The sequence below is a fragment of the Mercenaria mercenaria genome, chromosome 11 (assembly GCF_021730395.1).
Source record: "Mercenaria mercenaria strain notata chromosome 11, MADL_Memer_1, whole genome shotgun sequence".
Taxonomy (NCBI): domain Eukaryota; kingdom Metazoa; phylum Mollusca; class Bivalvia; order Venerida; family Veneridae; genus Mercenaria; species Mercenaria mercenaria.
Genome location: NC_069371.1, coordinates 3101810 through 3122293, shown reverse-complemented (window position 1 = coordinate 3122293; position 20484 = coordinate 3101810). Strand labels below are relative to the sequence as shown.

At 35.6% G+C, this 20484-nt stretch overlaps 1 protein-coding gene across 1 annotated transcript; it reads right to left on the bottom strand.

The window, feature by feature from the left end:
• Positions 1–6438: 6438 nt before the first annotated feature.
• LOC123532523 (cation-dependent mannose-6-phosphate receptor-like) lies at positions 6439–18641 on the bottom strand. Its single transcript, XM_045313978.2, has 9 exons — positions 18493–18641; positions 14270–14439; positions 12028–13989; positions 11566–11653; positions 10834–10952; positions 9800–9884; positions 9314–9432; positions 7499–7625; positions 6439–6914 (listed from the first exon to the last, which is right to left on the bottom strand). The coding sequence occupies exons 3-9, from the start codon at positions 12237–12239 to the stop codon at positions 6855–6857; spliced, it is 810 nt and encodes a 269-aa protein (XP_045169913.1). The 5' UTR covers positions 12240–13989; positions 14270–14439; positions 18493–18641; the 3' UTR covers positions 6439–6854.
• Between the last annotated feature and the right edge of the window lie 1843 nt (positions 18642–20484).

Genomic DNA, 20484 nt, shown 5'->3' with positions numbered 1-20484 from the left:
CATTTCCCGTTGTGGTTGAGTTTCAGTTTAATGTATTTCTTCCAGTCCGAGGGGGAACCTGTACGTCTCGCTTTCTTGTAAGCTTTCAGTTTCCTCTAGGCTAACTGACGGTGGTGTGAGCTGAGCCAAGGGTGAGAGAACCGGGATTGAGTCCTTCTTGTTGGAACAATCTCTTCTGTTACTTTGGTGATTATGGTTTTGATATCGTCCCACGTGTCGTTAACAGAGGAGAATATCTTGGCCAGAAAGATAGCGATTTAGTTGCTAAGTTCAGACTTGATGCCACCTGTGTCGGCTTTCTTCCATTAGAATATGGTTTTCCGCTTTGGGTGAGATCGCACCGCTTGCATTGCTAGATCGTAGAGTAAAATGTCATGATCACTGTTTTATCAGAATAATGTCTGGGTGTGTTGTTTTTACCTTTTTGCGGGCATCCTGGAAGTTTATGTATAAAAATCGAAAAACTTTACTTTGCGAGAGCGTTAGGAAATCGGTTTTGGTGACTTTGGTGATGATGCTGTAGTAGAGTTACCTAGAGAACTAAATGTAGTAATGGAGATGTCAGCTGTAGACTGATCAAGTGAAATGTTGTGTTATTACAGGTACTACATATGAGACCGCTAGAGTTGAATGACGAATGAGTAGTCCGAGACGATGATTGACTCGAGTCGTCCTCTTCTGGGAGGTCATATATGACAGTGGTTCTGTTCAAAGCGCTACAAGATGGTCAGTACCATGGAATATTTGTGGTTGCATATTTGTCGGACTCCAGCATGTTAATATTGAGGCACTTCTTATGACACCACTGGTCACACTCATCACAGGCTAGGGCATCTTCGCCAATGTACTGCACTCCTCTCATGCATACTCCACAGGGGAACCCCGTTGGATCCGGGCTAAGTACGATCCCAGAAATTAGGTGCAATACAAGGACATGTACTCTGCTTGAGAAACGTATTGGGATTGAAAGAAGAATTGATCTTTTGTGTTTGAAAGAGTGGAATATGTGATGATGGATACTGGGCAATACAAAATCAGTAGTCATACCTGGTCTTGAATGTACCGGGTGTGGCACGATCGACGTTAATCCGGACTGTATCTTTGTGTTAAATCAAGCAAGAAAAGCCATGTTGGTGTTCTTAAAAGATCTAAAACTTTTATGTTTCAAGTCAAGTCAACTCGTCTTGACACATTATTATTATATAATTACCTATGATATAAATACATGTATAAATCACATATAGGCAGTCTAATGCAAATGTACAAAACCCAGCCTAACGAGGCTTATTGGTAACTGTTAGACAATTAATACTTCTGCCATATTTACAAATAAATATAGTATAAAAACGACATAAACACATACAGTTGACAGCCCGCCCGCTTAGCTCAGTAGGTAAGAGCGTTGGTCTACGGATCGCGGGTCGTGAGTTCGATCCTCGGGCGGGGCTTATGTTCTCCGTGACTATTTGATAAACGACATTGTGTCTGAAATCATTAGTCCTCCACCTCTGATTCATGTGGGGAAGTTGGCAGTTACTTACGGAGAACAGGTTTGTACTGGTACAGAATCCAGGAACACTGGTTAGGTTAACTGCCCGCCGTTACATGACTGAAATACTGTTGAAAAACGGCGTTAAATCCAAAACAAACAAACAAAACATAAAGTTGACATTTAGACAATGCTTTGTTAAAGAAAGAAAATAGTTTCTCTTCAGGTTTAACCAGACTTTGATTTTAGTCAGAAGAGTAGGGAATTTATTACATAAATGCATACTATCTATTAAACAAGCAAGATTAGCTTTTCATAGGCGTAGGCAGGATTTTCTGGAGGGTTGCAAATACGAGCCGTGATAGGGCGAGTGGGGAAGGTGCTCGAGGGGTTCCCCCCCCCCCCCCCCCCTCCTTCTGGTAGGGGTTTGGGGAGCCGCAAGAAAATTTTAGAATCTTGAATGTATTTCGTGCAATTTGGCGTATACTAGTATTTGAATCCTTATCGGATTAAGAGTTTAACTTGGTTTGTCAAAGAAATCTGTAAATCAAAATTATAGAAATAACAAAAGTTTAAATGCTTCTCAGATACAGCTGACCATCTTTGAAGTGACCTTTTTTTAGTTAATGAATATGTCTGCGTAGTGAAAATTTCACAAACGTTTGCGAACGTTTTCGGTTGAGATAAACAATCAGTTGTAAATAATAGAATATTTATCATCCGAAATCGATAAAGCTATAGCTGTACATCCTCGCATAAAAGTTCCCCTCACCGATGTGGGTTCGAGCCTCACTCGAGGCGTTAAATTCTTCATGTGGGGAAGCCATCCAGCTGGCTTACGGAATGTCGGTGGTTCTACCCAGGTGCCCGCTCGTGATGAAATAATTCATGGAGGAGCGCCTAAGGTCTTTCTTCACCATCAAAGCTGAAAAGTCGCCATATGACCTATAATTGTGTCGGTACGTTAAACCCAATAAACTTGCCTAAGGGAAACAATCCAGATACCACTGGAGGCTCACTGGAGGCTACAATGTAAAATTGGCTATGAAAGCTGGCAATGTTATACTTGTTTTTCCAAAAGGACGCATCAGTAACAAATACCTTATCAATAAGATATTTAGTTTTAGTCTATTTTCTTGTACAATGTAGGCAAGCAAATTGTTTTAGAATGTAGCAGTCAGGAATATTCTTCTTGTGAGGTGGCACGTTTGAATCGTCTAGAAACATCTTATCTGACATGTGTATCTGGTCCTCCGCGAGGTTAACGTTGCGGACTGTGACTCGCTTGCCCTGCAGTGATGTTGGTTCAAAACTCCTGTTGAGGAGTTGAACTCTTTCATGTTAGGAGTCTGGTTTACAGGAGCTTGTAAATCTCATAACATAAAACCATGTCGCTTTGACATAAACCACAAAACAAGTCCCCAATGAAAACTTAAAACCAACAAACACAAGCAATTCGACCGCCATTCAAACCGGTTTCTCAAAAAGAATAGTGGCTGATAATTATAGCTAGTATGTCATTCCGAAAGACTTATGGATCAGGGCTAGTGAAGATAGCTGCTCATCTGTCAAAGTACTTGTACCAAAATGTGAGACTAAATTCACTTGCTGAGCGCTCATACTATATATTCGCAGCATGTATATATATTTAACAGAAATAGGCAATTTGGTTATTATTTTGAGCATTGCTAAGCTGTTTATCATTGGATAGATAACACGGTCACATTGCTTTAGTACCTAACAAACTTTAATCTTGACTAAATGTAATATCTTGATTGAAATCATTAAGACGTTCACAAATTTCCCGAATATTGTTAAGATTGGTACTAAAATAAAGCCCCTACAGTGGTAACAAACTCAAAGTACGGAATCCTAATGCGCGTAGTCCTCAATTTCTTGGTAAATCAAAGGAAATAAACGAGTTTACCGTAGCTTGATCTGACCGAAAATTGACATTGACCTAATACGAGTATGATTCAACTATCTGGTCAATAATTGAATTTGCTGTAGTGTGGTAACAAGCTGAATGAATATGGAATGTTTGCTAATTCAAGGACTGTAACTCTTGATAAACTGGTATGATCTGGAGGCTTGAAAATTTTGACCGAAAAAAAATCGTTTCTTCATACATATATTTTCTTTTGGCTTGAAAATATTAACATTCCAGGTGTATAAAATAAGCGATGAAATGTATCATGTAAGCGTCTATACAAAGTGGGTGAAAACAGTAAAACGTTAATGTCACATTTCTCATTTGTAAATGCGAGAAGAAATTGCAAGAATTCTTCACACCGTGTGAAAAACTTGTTTATGGGAAATTTAGTAAGTTAAACGTTAGATTGTAAGTTATGTAAGAAAAAGAATTCAGACTTTCACATTTTCGTCTACAGTGTCATGAATGCTTACATTTACGAAAGCATCGCGATTGGCTCAATATGGAATTTTGTATGAGCAAATCGCTTTTTTCCAGTTCAACAATAATATGCTGACAGTTTTATAAGGAACAAGCAATAAATGAAATAAAAACGCAATTAAAAAAAAATTGTTTCCGAAATGGCTGAAATTTACCATCTAAAAAATTAAATGTCCCTTGTTACATTTCGATTTTACCATGGTTTCATCCCGTTAGGGCCCTACAGGTGCATCATCGAGATTTAAACATTATACATGTATACCAAATTAGTGTAATATTTTAAAAGCCTTTGATAATGGATAACACAAAGCATTAGTACACAAAAATTGTGGATTATAGAATTTAGCGGATTAATCAGTCTAGCGGGCTTAATCCATTGATTTATGATCATTTCTTTAACTCTTTATTTTAGTTCACTATTCCTTTACCAGCTACAGGGCTGGAAACTATTCATTTATCACAGGCGATTTAAAAATAAATAAATACTAAATAAATAAATACTCTAATATTTACTATATTAAAATGGATAACAAAGCACAAATTGGATTGCTGATAATCGTCGCAACTCTATGTTTAGGTAAGTAATATTTTGAAAATACTTTCGTCACTCATTTATCCAAGATTTTATTTTCTTCTCTTCCTTTTATTGTGGATCCGATCCATGGCCGCGTGGTTAATATCGCGGACTCCCTGGACCATATGAGATTAGAACCTTGCTTTGGTTCTAATGTAAAAAAAATACATCAAGCTGGCATGCGGAAACTTTGTGACAGCCAGTGCATGAAATAATGTTTTGGGGAAAAAGGCTTGAAAGTCTATATATGATCTGAATGGTGTCGGTGCCGCAGCTCAAACTCTCAACTTTCATTTTATTTTCTACCTACATTTTTACTACATTTATCGGTTGTTACTTCCAACACTTTTTGTGAATAACAATTTTTAACGATATTTTAATGATAACGAATTTTACAGTATTATATTGGAGGGAAATTTCATGTTCAGTGCTTCCTTGCAAAAAGAAGCGAACAATCGCATCAGAGTGGCTTACAATTGTTTTACAAGTATGTAGATGGAAAGACGGAAATGTACATTTATGTCTTAATGATTGTTATCCTTTACTCACATACACACCTCCAACGTAAGATGATATCATTCCTGAAGGAGAGGAGCTCGTCATTTTGGACATGTTAGAAAGAGAGCAGACATATGTATTAAGCTAGAGTTGTTTTTTTTTTTTTCGTAAAAAAACTTTTAGATTATAGAGAAGACCACTCTCAGAATACAGCATTAACTATCTTTTGGCAGTTTCAGGACTGTACTCAGAAAAAGGTTTCAGAGTCGAAGATTATACAACTTAGTTTGTAAACCTCAAAAACCCTAACATTTGATTGGCTAACTGTGAGCACAGTCTCCAAATTGACCAATGGCAAGCGTGTTATGAGACTGGTCTCAAATCTTAGTTTCTTGGAAGTAGCATTTTCTACCTTAACTTTGATTGGTTAAATTTAACAATTCGTATTTCATTTCATTTTTCCAGTATCCTCATTTGAACGTAAAGAGGAGTGCGTGGACCGGGGTTTGTTCGACATCCCATGTGCTGATCTAGAAGCAGACCACATGGCTACCTACGACGGTCAGTCATTATGTGACATTAACGAACCTCTGGCTGAAAGATGTTGTGAATTTTGTGAAAATAGGAGACGCTAAAGAATTATGTAAATTTATGCTATATAAATGTATTTCTCGTGAAAATATTACCTAATAGATTAAGTTTATTCTCTTTAAGCTGTTACCAATCACAAACGCATGGCTGAAATTAGTTATACATGTTACTCTGGGAAGTTATAGATGCTGTTAATAAATTGAACAGTTGTCATTGGAATGTCGAATACAACTAAAGCTATGTGTGACAACTATATGTCTCGGTATCTAGGTACTTGTTTGGAACTTATAAGTACCACTCGTACATACTTTGTAAAATCAATATTTTGTTCTCTTTTTTCATGGAGACAAAAGCGTAGTTCTAGTGATTTTCATATAGGAATGATATCAAAATTATCAAATTATGGTATCTGACATAGGATATAGACTGGCTCAGTTCTCTGTTGTGAAACATAAACATGTAAAAAATGTATATCATAGTCTAGGAGCTAGTATAATCAATGTACAATGTATATATATTTTATTTGTGAACTTCACACGTGATAATAACCGAAGAAACTCGAATAACCCATACTTTCTGACTTCTTCGGTCATGATCATGAGTCACATTGTATTACATGTACATTAAGTATAATTATTTTTTAATCGTCTGTATATATATAGCTTTTGTAAAAATGTTACAATATTATTATGATTTCATTTTTAGAATGCATCACATTTAAAATATATATTTCTTTATCATTTTTGTGGATTCACAAAAGTTAGAACAATTCGACCTGTTTGTTAATCTTACTTTTTACTGAAATTGTGGAGAAAACCTGTTGCTTGTTTGGTGTAAATATCAAAAGATATCATAAATAAAACACGGACGAAATTCCTTTAAATTGTTTATTTTGTTCAAACAAATAACGATAAAACTACACAGATGTTACAAACAAATAACGATAAAACTACACAGATGTTACAAACAAGAGTAAAGACATGAATGATATCATCATTTGAAACAACAAACTATTTCTAAAATGTTTCATAGTCAAAATATGCGCATGTAAATTTTTGTTCGAGCGCAAGCAATGAACTGGTACTACCAAGTAGATTGAAGCTTTAAGTTCGAAACTTCAGCTCAGATTATACTTTCAATTTATATTTTACTTATAGATTTAGCCATTTTTTCCACACATATTGTCATTGATTTGAATGTCTAGATAATCCAACAGCTGTATCTAAACAATCAATTGCATATGTTTCGGTTCTATATCATGTTGAAAGAATGACAGATGACAAAAATCTTTAAACTTTTCCGTAACCACCCCGTCTGGTAACCTTGGAGACAACGAACATAACTCCGTCCTGCAACAAAATGAAATGTATTTGTAGTTGAAAAAATGTGAAATAACCTTTTGTAACTTTGATAATTTGTTTGATAACTCGTACGATGATTTGTTTTAAGGCGGACCCAAACGTTTACGTGCATACTCCAATGATGGCGTGTTCAAAATTAGAAGAAAAAACGCTACATCGAGTTCAGTTAAAAAACTCTAGGGTAGATAAGGCTGCCTTACGCCCACCTATAACGTAACTGAGCAATCACAGTCTTGGCCCTGGAAATAAGTAAAACTGCTTAAGTCCTGCTCATTCTGCACGAGACCGGAACCAGCCAATCCTGCCTCAGAGCAGAGTTAGTAGAGTTCAGCTCTTCTACGAGGAAGGTATGATCAGTAGTTACCACAGTCCTTGAGCTGAACTTGCTTTAACTTTCAACAGCCTGGGTGATAGTTTTAACAAATACTGAGTACCATTCCAGCCAACATTGATTTTTTAGAAGAAAAACAACACAACGTTATTTTGCATATGTGAAAGTGGAATAAGATATGCTGCACATGGGAGCAAATGTTCAACTCTTTATAAGTTTTTTTTAATATAAAAGTACACACCTTAACAAGACCTGGGAAAGCGACCCATAGCGTCACATTTGGCATAAGCTCTTTGCCTGTATTGTGACGTACGAACTTGTTAAACACCACCCCAGCTATTAGATACACAACCAGCACAGCAAAGAATCTGGAATAAATGAATTTATACAAACCGGTAAAAGTTATGCGTCGTTTGAAATTAGGACATTTACGTACGGGTTTTGTGCATAGAAAAGCACCTATATCAGACTGTTTTTTTGTTTGTTTTTTTGTTGTTGTTTTTTTTGTTTGTTATTTGCGGTATTGCTTCAGTGAATTGACCGACGAGAATAGTCGGATGAAGCAAGCTATCAAAAATTTCAGTTTAATGAGTCGGGTTACAGCGCATGTCGTTTCCGGAGGGAAGATGCTGTTTGAAACAAGTAGATACTATACTGGTATTTGGTGATCGGATGTCAAACAGCTTTGTGGCAACATCATTTAGAAACATCAGGCTTGGCTATCCGCAATGTTAACAGTTATATAGTTATCAGATACCTACAGATTTTGTGACTTTCAATTGCAAGAGAGTATTTCTATGTCCCTAAAAATCTGACCAGACACCTAACAAATATTACTTCTGGCTATCATAACTTAACTGACGTTGTTTCTATTTTATGATGTCACGCCAGATCCAAGATAGTTATTAACATGTCTGAAGCTAGTTTTTAAGCTACGCAGATGTACGCTTATCAGAATCTTTCACCGACTGAAAGTGCGGATGGAATCTCTGGCCATAGGATAACAGTTTAGGCGGTAACGAGGCTGTGCCGAGTTACTGCAAAATACTGAGAAATCATTAATATTCGTGGGGGGGGGGGGGATTAATTTTCGTGGATTTCGTGGTTGAGTCAATCCACGAAATTTAATCCCAACGAAAAAGTAAAATTCCCATTCATTTTATGTTTAAAAGTTAAAATCCTCGAATTCATATCTCCACGAAATTGCCGTTTTGACCAGAACCACGAAACTTTATGCCCACGAAATTAAATGATTTTACAGTAGTTACTCGAGAGTCACATATTTCCAACCGCATCTTCAACTAATGATAGATTCTTTTTCTTGCATGGCGTTTTCTGCAAATGATACAAGAAATAAAATAAAACTAATGATTTTCTTTAAGCACTATTTTATCATAGTAGCGTATGAATTACGTATTCATTCATAAATTACATTTATACGCGTAGATACGTATGTAATAAAAAGGTTATTATCTTTGCATCGGGAAACATGCTGTCGTTCTTTAGCGGTCCTAAAGTCGCGCAATATTTCCGCTGCAGAACTCGTGCATATTTCTCGATACAAATCTAATTACCTATAAATAGAATATGACATACACATTAATGGCGTATAACTTGAAATAGAATAAGACGTGCTAAATGATGGAGTATAACTTAACATTAACAAGATGTACACAATAACGGAGTGTAACATGGAATAGAATATGATGTACACAATAACGGAGTGTAACTATAAATAAATATGACACACACATTTACTGAGTGAAAGTATTTTTGTATCGACATGATGCACACAATAACGGGGTGTAATTGTACAATATGGCAAACATAGTTACGGAATGAAACATGAAAATATTATTATGTAAACAATAACGATGCGCACATGAAAGAGAATATGATTTACCCAATAACAGAGTGTATCTAAACATAAATAAGACGCACACAATTACGGAGTATATCATGAAATAGGATATAATGTATCCAATATCGGAGTGTAACTAAACATAAATTTGACATAACCAATAACGGAATGTAACTGAAATAGAATATGACTTACACAATGACGAGGACAGAACCAACGCTAATGCTGACTGAGACTTCGACAGATGGACCTGGACCTGGGCCGGGATCGGGACCACCTGGAACACACGCATACTTTGATGCAACTGTAAAACCCTGGAAGGAAAACAAATGCAACTTATGTAAACATCTGTGCAGACTTCTCATACTAAATTATCAGGAAAGCAACCGAAAAAGATCAAATTGGAAAGGATATCGCTGTTTGACGGTTAAATATAGTAGTGTCAAATGAATCCTATAAGAGATGTCAATCATTTTCTACTCATTATGCAGACTGGAAGGGTTGCAGATTGGAAGTGTCAACATATATTGATAAAAAGATCTTTATATAATTGATATATTTTGGAACAAGATACATGTGTCTTAAGATAAATGTATTCATATATGTTTCAGGAAAAACATGGTAAATATGTCAGAGAACATATTTTTTGTTATATATTGTATAAGTGACATAATCATGTACATAAATAGTCGTGCTGGTTTCTCCCAGTGCCGTGTCAGTTGGAGGATCGGCATTCGGGTCACACTGAAACGTCACTGTGGAACTCCTAGAGGAAAGCAATAAAAGGTTTCAGACATTAATCATTCAAAAATATATATTGTGATACGGTAGTGAATTTACTAAAACATATTATCATTACATACTTCACCCTGAATGTAGGTGAAACGGTAGTGAATTTACTGACATATCTCGCAGAATGTAGGTGATATGGTAGTGAATTTACTGACATTTCGCGCAGAATGTAGGTGAAACGGTAGTGAATTTACCAAAACATATTATCATTACATACTTAACTCTGAATGTAGGTGAAACGGCAGTGAATTTACTGACCTTTCACGCAGAATGTAGGTGATATGGTAGTGAATTTACTGACATTTCACGCAGAATGTAGGTGATATGGTAGTGAATTTACTGACATTTCACGCAGAATGTAAGTGAAACGGTAGTGAATTTACTGACATTTCACGCAGAATGTAGGTGAAACGGTAGTGAATTTACTGACATTTCACGCAGAATGTAGGTGAAACGGTAGTGAATTTACTGACATTTCACACAGAATGTCGGTGATAGGGTAGCGAATTTACTAAAACATGTTATCATCACATACTTCACTCGTGAATGTATGTACTAGTCATACGATAGTAAATCTACTAAAGCATGTTATCATCATCAAATACTTAAAAAATAAAATAGTTGGGATGTTGCATTATTCATTAACGGCATACAAAATGTACTAGAAATATAAGCCTTGATTATGTATCTGTTAAATATATATAAGTATTATACAGTTTTATCACAGTAAGCAACAGCTTTGATTTGAATAGATTCGCTTTTAACATATTACGATAGGTTGGCTTACACAGAAAGCAAGGTAAAAATGCTCAACTGCATTTGAAAACTTTGGACTTTTTGATTGTTTTCAAATAAGAATCCTATCGTTACACCGATCCGTCGAGACGGGCCGCATTTATATATATATAACTATATGTACTCACCTTGCACCGTCGTCCGATTCGTAAGTCCCTACTATGTTAAGACCGTCAAATGACAGAGTGACTTTAGACGAATCTCCAATGTTGTAGTATATATTATTAGCAGAATCATATTGGCATGCCTGAAACAACGAGATTGGTAAACCCAGCTAGCACTGGCATATCGGACCAATATCGGGTAAAGTGCTGATGATATTTGTCCAACATTCAGCTGATATCAGACATCAACATATTTACAACCGCTATCTGTCGGAAACAATACAGGACCGATAATACGTTAACTTACGAAACAAATATTGGACCAATATTGGTCTGATGTATTATGCTTGCTGGATATTGTCATAATATTTTATAAACATTACTACTGTAGAAAATAAACGCAACACGTTTCATTTTGTAATATGTAGTGAATAATCAATCATCAGGTTATAATTATTTCGAATAATTACGGAGTATACTAGATTGAACAGAGCTGTCGTTAAAATACGAAGTCCTTCAAGATGTAATAATTTGAAGATTAGAATTTTACGTTCGAAGATTTTTGATGACAAGAATTTCCCGACCCCATGCATTCCAGAGACGGAGAAAATGTTGAGAGTATTGTTGTATATGGTATACTTACTTCTTTGTGTTTGCATGTTTGTAAAATTGTATTACTTATGACGACGAGTTGTTAGGCTTAAGTCTTAATAAACTATATGTTCTGTTCTCTTCTGTTCTATAAGGTATACTTACTGCGGCATTAACACACGTGCCTTCTGTGAAAGGATAACAGGGGTTAAAAGAATACGCATAGTTGTCCGGAGCAAACTGATCTTGCATTCTGTGAATAAAACAATTAATGTAGTTTTGCTAATAAACAATATCAGCTTTGAAATCATAATACGATGTTTTAGCGCAAAATGAATAAGCTATTTCTACAGATATTTTTTTTCTCAAACTTATGAAGAAAAATCCTGTTCGACAGTGAAATCAATAAAATTTGTGTCGACCCTTAACAATAAATTGCAGAAAGAAACTACGTTATCAACAAAACTTCGAAAGTAGATCTACTTACTCCATTTTTACTAAGATAATTTTGATACAGGCAAAACGTTTTGTCGCAAATATTATATTTCGAAATTCTACAGAACTCGATAGTTCGAAGTCCTGATCCGAATGGACCTTTTCAGAAAATAATAGCAGTTTTGTACATACAATGGTGTGCCATCTTGTCTGCCTATGGGTGATAAATCCACTGTGCCACTACCATCATCAAATGTACATTTACACTGACCGTCCTGGACGCAACTTTTTCCGTCACTTAGTCCAATCAGAATGGATAATACACAAAACGCAATGGGGTTTGGAAGTTTTGAGCTGCGCCTGTTCTTGGACGGTGGACGGGTCAGGCCAAATGAATGCGCCATACTTAGCTATTTTCGCTCCCGAACTCACGTAAAACCCACCGCTTCTGAATTATCAAATAATTAAATATCAACTTTCTCACAGTTTTTGAATATTCATATTCCAAATAAATTCAACACTGTTTATTTAGCTTTAACAGAAGTAATTTAACAAAAAATGAAATGAAATAAATAACGTTTATTTACAACAAATAAATGAGCAAACAGTTTCAGTACAGAAACTAGAAGTCACGAGATAATATGCAAACAAAAATTTCGTGTTATCACAGGTTTATCTGAGTAATTAAGCTGAAAGACGGATAGAATATTATCAAACACATTTTAAAATAATTATACATGTATGATAACATAAAGATAACAGCATATCATTCTAATACATAGTGACCGTACACATATACAACTCGAGTCCTTCCTGTTGAATTTTATCTCCCGACCTTCACGATTTGTATTTATTTTTATGTTCATTCAGTTTTTCATGAACTTCAGTTGTTTGATAAAATTACAGTTGTATTTCGGATTTGTCATGATTTTTGCTAGACTGCGAAGAAAGTTTATATATGTACTCCACCGCTCTGTGACGTTCACCAGGCGGAACTCAGCAAGTATACGCAAGCGGCGGGGTGGAGTTGCTTGAGAGGCGCTTCAGAAAGAAATACTAGTATTCTTGTCCCCTAAATATTTAACCTAAAAATGATCAAACTTGTCTGAGGCTATGTCTCCCATGCCACCTGTTATTACCAGTCACTTAGTAGTATTTTTTCGGAATGAAAGCACAATGAGGTTAAGGTTTCGGACTATTTATTTTCATGTATGATTTCAGACCCCACAAGAGCCAATTTTTATGCCGCGAAGGACTGCATATAGTTGTTCGTCTGTTAGTCCTTCCCCTTGGTTTCAGATCGATAATCGATGAATATTTTGGCACAAGAACCTCAAATTTGGTAGTGACCGGCAGATGACCCCTTTCAATTTCAAAAGTCAAGGACGCGGTGACCTTAGGCTGGATAACGGAAGAACGCTTCAGCGCAGAAATCTCAGATTTTCTATATGCAAATAGACAATTTTTATTACATTTTGTAAACCCTCTAGTTGCGTTAACCATATGAGCAAGTTTGATTATTTTCCAGATCAGTTATGTATGACTAGAGTTATGTGTCCTTGATTTAGTTTAATATTCCATTTTTCATGTTGTAAGCATTTTAACAGTTCGCACAAATACGATTCCAAGTTCTTGAGGAGGAGGAGGATATAACTATATAATGCCTGCTGTGTTGTTAAAAGAATATTTCGAATTCTATACTCTAAATGGATTTCTGTCAAAATGTAATTGAAGAAACAAGGAGTAGCACTCAGGATGTAGGGCTGACATTTTCCAGTTCAATAGTTTTTTCTTTCTGTTCTGAAGCTGTTACTGGCGCAGGAATACCGCCGGGATATGCGTAACCTTCCATCTGTAATTCACGCATCTGTTCAATTATTTCACACTGTTGTTTATACAACACCTGAGTTTTTTCAGAGTCTTTTTCTTTACTTTGTTGGTTCAGTATGTCGTTGAATAATTGCACCTGCTCTTTCTGCAATTCTTCAACTTGTTCCGTTTGATCCTGGTCGCGAGATGCATGCCAGACAGGGTTGTCCTGATCAAAATTGATCTGTGTCGTCTGCAGCTTGAATGAAGCAAGCATCTGTTTCTGAGCCTGATGTAACGCTACAATGTCTTCCTGGTTACGTTCAATGGGATCACTTAGTACTCCTGTGTTTGAAATAAAAATACTAGGTTTAATAGAGTTTAAATGACAATAATTAAGCATAAAACGAATGGACTGACTTTTCGTGTTTCAGCAAAATTTCAATATGCACTGAAAAGCATCTTGGATTACAAACTGAGTGAAAGATAATATTTATACCCAAACATTCCTTTTCTCAAAACTTCTGAAAAACTGCAAATAATAATTAAAGAATATAACATGTATGTCCGTCGACGTAACTGATTCATTGATGTAGTCAAAAAACTATGTTTTACAGATAGTTACCACTGCAGCAAGAGAAAATGCCACCAGAAGATTTGCCATGGCGACGGATCCCAGAACGAGGCACATCCTCGCCGTCTCCGACACGTCTCGAACGCCGTCTGTTAAATCTCCCGCCCTTTCGCTTTCTATGTCCCATACCCATCTTGTGTAGTATGTTCTCAGACGGTGCCCTATAAAAAGATTTTCAAGTGGGTAATTAAATGTGGAAAACTGTAGATTAAATAAATGCATCTATACGCCCTTTCTGATTATCGAAATCGATACAATACAATACATTTTAAAAAATGTTTACAAGTACTTTGATCGCATGCCATGAATTCCCAGTCCAATATAACCACTTTATATTTTCACAGTAGCGAACTGTGGCATGTCTATATCTGCATGTAGTTCTCGTGTGACTATCGGTGTGTAACATTATCGTGTTCGCATTAACCGTTAATTATAGGCTATAGCATTTATTTTTATCCATCGGTATTCAACAAATTAGAAGTGTTAAAGACAAACCAATACCTAGTGGTCTACTTTTTCCTCTCATGGTGCAAATAATCGTGCATACTACTACATTAATTGAATAATATATTTAGACATTAAATACATTGTCTTAGCCCTATATCTGTTACTGTCAAATTGTAAATAGATACTTGTTATTTCTCATTTCTTCATATGTAAGAATGTATAATTACCATCACAGAAATACAACAGATTAAAGTTATTTTGTGGTGAGTCTTTAAGGTAACTTTACAATAGCCAGTACTGACCTTGACATTTTATAGGAAAAAATACAAGTATATATAACTCTCAAAATATAAGCATTTAGAATTGAAGCTCAAATAAGAGCTGGCACTATTAGTCACAAACGCCCCCGAAGTGTGCCCAAAAATGCTACAGTTGTCTGCGCAAAATATGCCAGAATAGTTTAGGTATGACTCATTTTACGACCAGATTAAACAAGTTCTCCGAAGGTAACCTTGACCTTGGAGCTAGGGTCTGGATTTTGAGCATGACACACCAGCTCATCATTGGGAAGAATTGTGTCAAGTAATTTCTGATGAATGGCAGAGTTATTGACCGCACAAGAAATATACAATGTTAAGTCTAAGTGTGACTTTTACCTTGAAACTAGTGGTCTTGGGCTTGTGTCATTTCAATATAGGAAACGTTTATGCCATGTAATTTTGAAATCTCTTAATCGATGGAAGAGTTATGGAACGAACAAGAAACACACCATGTAAACTGTCAACCTCTAAATGTGATATTGACCTTAGAGCTAGTGGTCTTTTTGTTATGCATGACATGTTTCTTCGTTATGGAGAATATTTATGCCAAGTAATTTCGAAATTCCTTGATGAATGACAGAGTTACGAACCGGACATGAAACAAACCCTATTAAACTTTGACTTGACTTCTAAGTGTAAACTTGATCTTGGAGCTAGTGGTCTGGGTCTTGAGCGTAACCTCATTATGGTAAACATTTATGCCAAGTTGTTTCAAAATCCTTTCATGGATAACAGAGTTATATATCGGACACGAAAAATGTTCTTTTAACCTATGACTTTTAAGTATGACCTTGACCTTGGAGCAAGGGATCTGTGTCTTGCGCATGACACATTGTCTGATTATGGTTACCATTTATGCTAAGGTATTCCAAAATCCCTACATCGATGGCAGAAATATGGACCAGACAGAAAAACAGATCCATTTGAACTCTAAGTCTGACCTTGACCTTGGAGCTAGGGGTCTGGGTTTTGCCCATGACATGTTGTCTCATTAAGATTAACATTTATGCTAAGTAATTTCAAAACCTCTTGATGAATTGCAAAGTTACGAACCGGACACGAAACAGACCCTATTAACGTTTGACTTCTAAGTGTGAAATTGACCTTGTAGCTAGGGGACTGAGTATTACATACGAAACGTCGTCTCATTAAGGTTAAACTATTTCAAAATTCCTTCATGGATGGCAGAGTTACAGCCCGGACAGGAATTTACAAAATTACGGCCGGACGGACGGACAAGGCGATTTTAATATGCCCACCTTCGAGGCATAAAAATCAAAGAACATACTGTAGTGTAAATAAGAAGTTATTTGCTGAAACATCATTAAAAGATGTAAGGATGTTATTGATAAATAAAACATAAAATTATCAACTGCTTTTGTAAAATCCTTGAAACAGATATATAATAATAACATAATATGTTAACAGATCCCTCGGAAGCACTGATGACAAGGCTAATAGTGAATATTGCAGACTCGATTTGATTGAGACCGCATTAGCTGTAGTGTATTTATTTTGTACACTAGTCAGCAATGTACATGTATCTAGATTATTTGCAACCATGCTTTGCACGGAATGTCACGGATCAGAAGGATAGACTGGCTATATTCATCACTACAACCCGGCAAACTGTATGAAATCTAAAGTGGTAGTATATTCATGGCATGTGGACAATGGTAGTTGTCAATGACAGGAATTAGGGGAAGAACGAACCATGACTCTGTGAAATTTTCATTACCTGCCTTTTCAACTTATCTTTATACACTTTTGTACATATTTCAAAATTTAACCCTTAGCCTGCTGGCAGCAAGTGATTCTGACTTTGCGACCATTGCAGACCAAGATTAGCCTGCACATCCGTGCAGTCTGATCATGGTCAGCACTGTTCGCCATTCAGACAGTAAAATTGAAAGATGGGTTCATTATAGAAATTTAGCAGGGTAAGGGTTAAAGTCACACCGGCACATTTTTAATGCCATATGGTGACCTTTTCTTTTGTTGATGATAGTTGAACACCCCATGTTTGGCAGGTTCTCGTATCACCCTATAGCAAGGTTTATATTTGGGTTTAACAGATATTTACTGAACTGTTACATACAGTTGTTCGTTATTGTTTACAATTTGAGTGGCTGAAAACCACCAGTGCTTTATTTTACATTTTCACAGGCATTTTTATATTGAATATTATCACAAAGTCTCACATTCAACTCGCGCAAAACCCTCCGTCGCTGCAATAAACTACTGATTTTAACTTAACGCTTATTATATTTCGTTAATCTAGCCAAAGAGTTATAAAAATAAATGTATTTTATACTTCTTTGATTTAGCTATTAATAACATGATATATGTTTTTCACTGATTGAAGTTGTACGAATTTCGTTTTTGTCTTAATTTGAAAATAAGTGAATGAGTGATTTCAACAAACTACTGTAATATAAATAATTAAGCGATTCTACGAGGTGTGTTCAGAAAGTCCGTGGACAAGACACGCATTACTAAACGTCAAACAATCATCGTGTCATAACTATGGACATGCCGTATACATTATTCTGATGACAGTTGTTCTGGCCTGAAGCTGAATGCGAATATTCGTCTGTCCGAGACACGATGTCGATGTTATTATAAAATTACTTAATTATTGAACATGTTATTAAAAATGTAATATTTGTAAGTTATCACACAATCAAATTATTTTTACGACAAAATGTTTCATGTCGTCTAGCAGTCAGCAGCCTACGTCTAAAATTTATTCTGAGTGAAATTATATAACGTTTTTAACTCAATGATTTCATATTGATACGTGGACGCGCTGGGCCCGGCAGTGCCAAATGCATATTAATAGGACCAATATGTGAAAAAGATCGACATGTGAGCTTAATGCAAAGTTAGTCATACAGAACTCTGAAATGGACACATTGGTCCAGAGGGCGAAGACGCTTTCCTTCGGAGGTGAAGGCACCAGGTTCGATTCCTGGCTGCTCCCATTGCGGCGTGTCCTTGGATAAGCATTCTCATCCGTCAGAGGTTCGTCAAAATCCCGAGACATCTTGCGCACGTGCCAGCTATCGTCATACCCCAGGTATGCGAGAATATTGGACAAGGCGCTATATCGCGATTGCTTAAGTCGACCCAGCTGTAAATATGTAGGCCTATCAGCAAATTGCTGGGGATAATGTATAACTGGTTTTGATTGATCTTAAGATAGGGTCGCTAAAAGCTCTACAGAGCTTTTTTTCATTGTTTTACAAAGCGACGGTAAATAAAATTTATCTTTGTAATGGTATTACCTGTTAATTAAAAAATGATCAACCCTGACCTCAGTAGACAGCAATGTTTTCGAATATTAAAGATAGTATCATACGTTCATATGTGGACGGTGCTTGGTGCATTATTTCTCCTTAATAAACGTTTGAATGAAAAAAAAAATCATAAGAAAATGACACATACCTTTAAAACTGTAGAGTTAAACCCATAGACTGAAATTATTCTAATTTGAATATTTAAATTCGTTTTTAAATCATTAAATATTACAAATACCATCCGTACTAATAAATATTTTCGTTTTCCTACAGTTCAATAATTCAAGAAATCCATTCATTATTTTGGATTTCTATTTATGGATTAAACCTTGAATCAATACGATTGAAAGTTTGCATACACTCCAATAAATCATTCTTACATTATTACAATACTGGATCGTATATCATTGATTGTATATATACATTGCACTTTGTATTAGATAACAATAATGACCATTGTTCTCAACTGAATTTTACTTAATAATAGTATATTAAGTACTATAAATAACGTTTTTGGCGAATGAAATAAATACACGTCGCTCACCTTGGGTAAAATAATTTTACAGTTGAATTTAATCCTTGTCAAGCTGGACACGATTGATTCTGCCTTTGCGACCAATGTAGATCATGATCAAGATCTGCACTGTTCGCCATTCAGTCAGTATTTTTTTAGTAAGCACCCCTTTAGACAGTTAATGGTACTTTCCAAATTGAAAGATGGACAAGTTCATTATAGAAATTTAGCAGGGTAAGTGTTAAAGATCAGAGATCTTTTTCACAAAAGTTCTAAAAGATTGATAGTAAGACCAGTCTTGTAGCATCTTTTTCTGACTGATCTGTACTTCAACTATTCATGATATATACCTAAAATAATTCACAAGTAAATCCTGTGATACGACTTTCCTCAAATTTAAAATTAACTTACTTACAAGGATTTTTTGTGTGAAAGATCTTCACTTGAATTTTCTTTGTCCAAAGTAAGTCCAGACCTAGTTTCCTATCATACAGATACCGATATAGTGTTAATTCGTATATATCCAGACAAACCATATATGCTTAGACGTATACATGCTTCTTTGCTTATAAGGGTTGAAAGAATCATTTTCCAACTTTTGATTTTTATGTGTAATTAGGAGATATAAAAAGCAAAGAAAATGAAAAAAAAAGATATTTGAAAAATTGTGACTCCTTAGTAAAAATTTCTGATGAGAATCAATTTGAAAAACTAAGAGTAATAAACGAAGATATTCAAAACGAAAAATAAAATAAAATACATGTATCTCGTTTCATTAGCTATCAAAAGCATACTTAATTCATTTCTGAAGGTTAAGCATTTCAAAATACATTCATTTCGAATCGATACATGATTCATACACTGCGGTTTAATGTTGTTGTAATGTTTTGACTGTTGCCAGCTCATATATCAGACTATACTTACGTATATGTAGGTATCAATGACGTTCTTATATAATCCGTTTGATTTCTCCGTATGCTTAAGCTGTTTATTATATATCTATAGGTTATTAGCTTTGTATCGGGAAATATGCACGTGTTCTTCAGCGGAAATATTGCGCGACTTTAGGGGCGCAATATTCTTCCACTGAAGATCGAGTGCATATTTTCCGATGCAAAGATAATAACCTTTTTATTACATACGCATCTACACGTATAAATATAAAGTAAACATCATAAATTTGTTCAATAGCCTGAAAAGGATTGGCAATGTTGAACAAAATAGAAAATATAGTACAACAACACGCACTGAATTACGTCACGCACCCGATATGAAATTCAGGCGTCAGTGTATGGAAAAATATTGACGTTTCCGGTACCAGTATAACTTAGCGGGGAATAGAAACGAGTATGTAATAAGCTTATATATATTTCATGCATGACATGCTTAATTAAAAGGAAATATAACGAGTTTGGCGCTAAATCCGTGCATTTAGCTTCCTTCTTTTGCAGTCGGTAAAAGATAACGAAAGAAAAGTAAATGTCGAGCCCGTTATGAGAATTTCTGTTCAAGCGAATAACTCGAATACTGCACGTGAAGTTTGCTTTATCATAGCGGGGTACCCTTAATGCTCTCAATCACTCGATATCACTTGTGTATAAATACGAACTAACAAACTAACTAATT

What these genes read in the sequence shown, in the direction of transcription:
- LOC123532523 (XM_045313978.2), bottom strand. Translation starts at nt 12,239, where the DNA reads ATGGCGCATTCATTTGGCCTGACCCGTCCACCGTCCAAGAACAGGCGC. An exon ending in GGTTCTGTCCTCGTCATTGT is followed by an intron (nt 7,626 to 9,313) that starts GTAAGTCATATT and finishes CATTTATTCCAG; the next exon opens with ATTCTTTGCTGTGCTGGTTG. An exon ending in CTTTCCCAGGTCTTGTTAAG is followed by an intron (nt 6,915 to 7,498) that starts GTGTGTACTTTT and finishes ATTTTGTTGCAG; the next exon opens with GACGGAGTTATGTTCGTTGT.